We start from the raw sequence: 2348 nt of genomic DNA, 5'->3' as shown, positions 1-2348 counted from the left end.
GAACCCAAATACGTGATAAAACGCTAACAGAAGGTATACTGGACCATACAACGTTGTCTGAGAAAACTGCGGGTCCAAAAAAGGGGAGTGGTTTATGCAGATCTCTGGCCTCTGATTGGTCAGCGACGCGGATGACCCAATTTCTACGGAGGGGTCAATTGGCTGGCAACCTGTTCAGGGTGTACCCTTCCTCCTGTCCGATGACACCTGGGATAGACTCCAGCACGCCCCGCGACCCTAGTGAGGATAAGCGGCCAAGAAAAAAGATGGATGTATGGACTCTAAGAAAAAATATAGACATGAAAACAACAATATATAATGGACTCTCTTAAATAAATAGACACGAACACAACAACGAAAGAACTGCATTAAAAGAATGTGAATGTTACCATAAATGTTTGCAAAGGATAAATATAAGGAGTTCCAAATACAGTACAGTATAAATATTCCGCATAATCACGATAATGGTGACGTCATATATACGTGGTCACTGATAACTGTGACGTCATACATATGCGACATTGATTCTCTGGGAGAGGGACTGGAGCGCTTGGGAGAAAGCTTGCCTTTTGTTTCTCGTTTTATTTTGGAAAGTGAAAAGGTGAGTTTTCAAATAACAATATCAATGCGGAACTCTTTATTTTAAAAAAAAGTATCATTTTCAATTGCAGTACACTATTGCCCCATGGTCAGTCCACGCTACCCTGCGACGTTGATAATTTCTCCCTTTAATTATATTTAGAGGACCCCCCACTACCCCCGCCCAACCCATTTTATTTGGTTCACGAGTGAATAGGATAGCAATCAAACGCTCAGCTGGGTGGTATATGGTTGGTTAAAAGCATGTATTGTCTCTTCACAGACATGTCCTGTTTTGGTAGTGATCCCAACTTTTGTACAGAGTGTGGGAATGTTCTTCCCCTACCAGGGGTGGAAGACACTGTTCGCTGTCCCCGCTGCTCCTTTGCCATCCCTGTATCAGGTACCCCCCCCCCCTTCCATTTCACATTGATAACGTCATTTAATTATAAAACTGCATTTAATATTTTCTTGTTCAGAGTTTTCAGGGCGAGAAATTCGATCAACAGTCGTCTTTAATCTGGTGAACAGGTCTACTGTGGTTCTGGAGGCCAGTGGTGACTCTGACATGAAGGGTCCTGTGGTAAATTTGGATATTCTACTGCCTGAAGTTCATTAGTATATTGCCCACTGTTAATCATGGTATGCGTGATGGTTCACTGCTGTAGATCGACAGACGCTGCTCTCGTTGTAATAAAGAAGGCATGATTTATCACACCAGGCAGATGAGATCTGCAGATGAAGGCCAAACTGTCTTTTTCATTTGCATACATTGCAGGTAAAAACATAAAAATTTGATCAATTGAGTTAGTGTATTCTATATACTTATTGTGTGTATGTTGCAGGTATCAAGAGAAAGAGGATTCCTGAGAAGATTTCCATGTGGCTACTCTGCTTTTTTTTTTTTTAAACCCCATTAAGTCCTCTTTGTTTTTAAAAATTTTGCTTTATCCGGTTAGGTGTCACCACAGTGCATCCTCCTTTTTCCATTTAATCTTATCTGCATTCTCGTCTCAAACGCCAACTGCCCTCTTGTTCCTTCAATACATCTGTCAACTTTCTCTTTGGCCTTTCTTCCCTCTCTTTCCGGGAAGCTCCATCATAAAGATGTACAATATGAGAGTGAATTTAAGAATCTTTGTCCAAGCTATTTAAACAGTTTTCCAGACATTTGGATTAGTTTTTTTAAATTTCTAGGTGATTACTGTATAAATTATGTATGGTTTATACAAAACTCCTCAACAAAATAGATCACAAGGAAATTTATTGAGGGCAAGTTGGACAGAAAGTGGATGCATGGATGATATGCTTTCAATAGACCCAAGTACATTATTTCTGAAGATTTTATATAGTACTGTCAATGGAAATCTGAGCTATCATTAAAATAAAGTAATTGAATAATGTAGAGTGAGCCCTCTTGTATGACACCTAAAGATAAATACTTTATTCATCCTGTGAGAGAAATTAGAGTGTCACGGCAGCAATGTTTACAATCATACCAACAATAAAAGGAGCTAACATTGAGGGGGACCTGAGGAAAATTAACATCTAAGAGAAGGAATTACAGGAAATTTAACATGTTGCCCGTTGGACTGTGGCAACTATTAAAGTATAAATAGCTAATTAGCTTCCAGTACTAGCCATGAAACTAGTCCAAAGGGAAAGTGGTGTTGTTCCTGGATATACTGTATAAGGACATGATTTAAAGACACTCAGTATGTATTAAACATGCAAAGAAAATTGATATGCATTATATATATGTGTGATAT

The 2348-nt window shown here is 39.0% G+C and overlaps 1 protein-coding gene across 1 annotated transcript; it reads left to right on the top strand.

Annotated features, from left to right (window-relative positions):
- The first annotated feature begins 448 nt into the window (after positions 1-448).
- On the top strand, positions 449-1706 carry polr1h (RNA polymerase I subunit H). Its single transcript, XM_061825431.1, has 5 exons — positions 449-601; positions 863-982; positions 1059-1162; positions 1248-1357; positions 1425-1706. The coding sequence occupies exons 2-5, from the start codon at positions 865-867 to the stop codon at positions 1447-1449; spliced, it is 357 nt and encodes a 118-aa protein (XP_061681415.1). The 5' UTR covers positions 449-601; positions 863-864; the 3' UTR covers positions 1450-1706.
- The last annotated feature ends 642 nt before the right edge of the window (positions 1707-2348 follow it).

Source organism: Syngnathoides biaculeatus, chromosome 1 (assembly GCF_019802595.1).
Source record: "Syngnathoides biaculeatus isolate LvHL_M chromosome 1, ASM1980259v1, whole genome shotgun sequence".
NCBI classification, from domain to species: Eukaryota; Metazoa; Chordata; class Actinopteri; order Syngnathiformes; family Syngnathidae; genus Syngnathoides; species Syngnathoides biaculeatus.
This window is presented reverse-complemented; position numbering and strand designations above follow the sequence as displayed.

Excerpts from the sequence above, each read along its gene's own strand:
- polr1h (XM_061825431.1), top strand. The coding sequence starts at position 865 with ATGTCCTGTTTTGGTAGTGATCCCAACTTTTGTACAGAGTGTGGGAAT. Across the intron at positions 983-1,058 it reads CTTTGCCATCCCTGTATCAG|AGTTTTCAGGGCGAGAAATT; the intron begins GTACCCCCCCCC and ends TTTCTTGTTCAG. Across the intron at positions 1,163-1,247 it reads CTGACATGAAGGGTCCTGTG|ATCGACAGACGCTGCTCTCG; the intron begins GTAAATTTGGAT and ends TCACTGCTGTAG.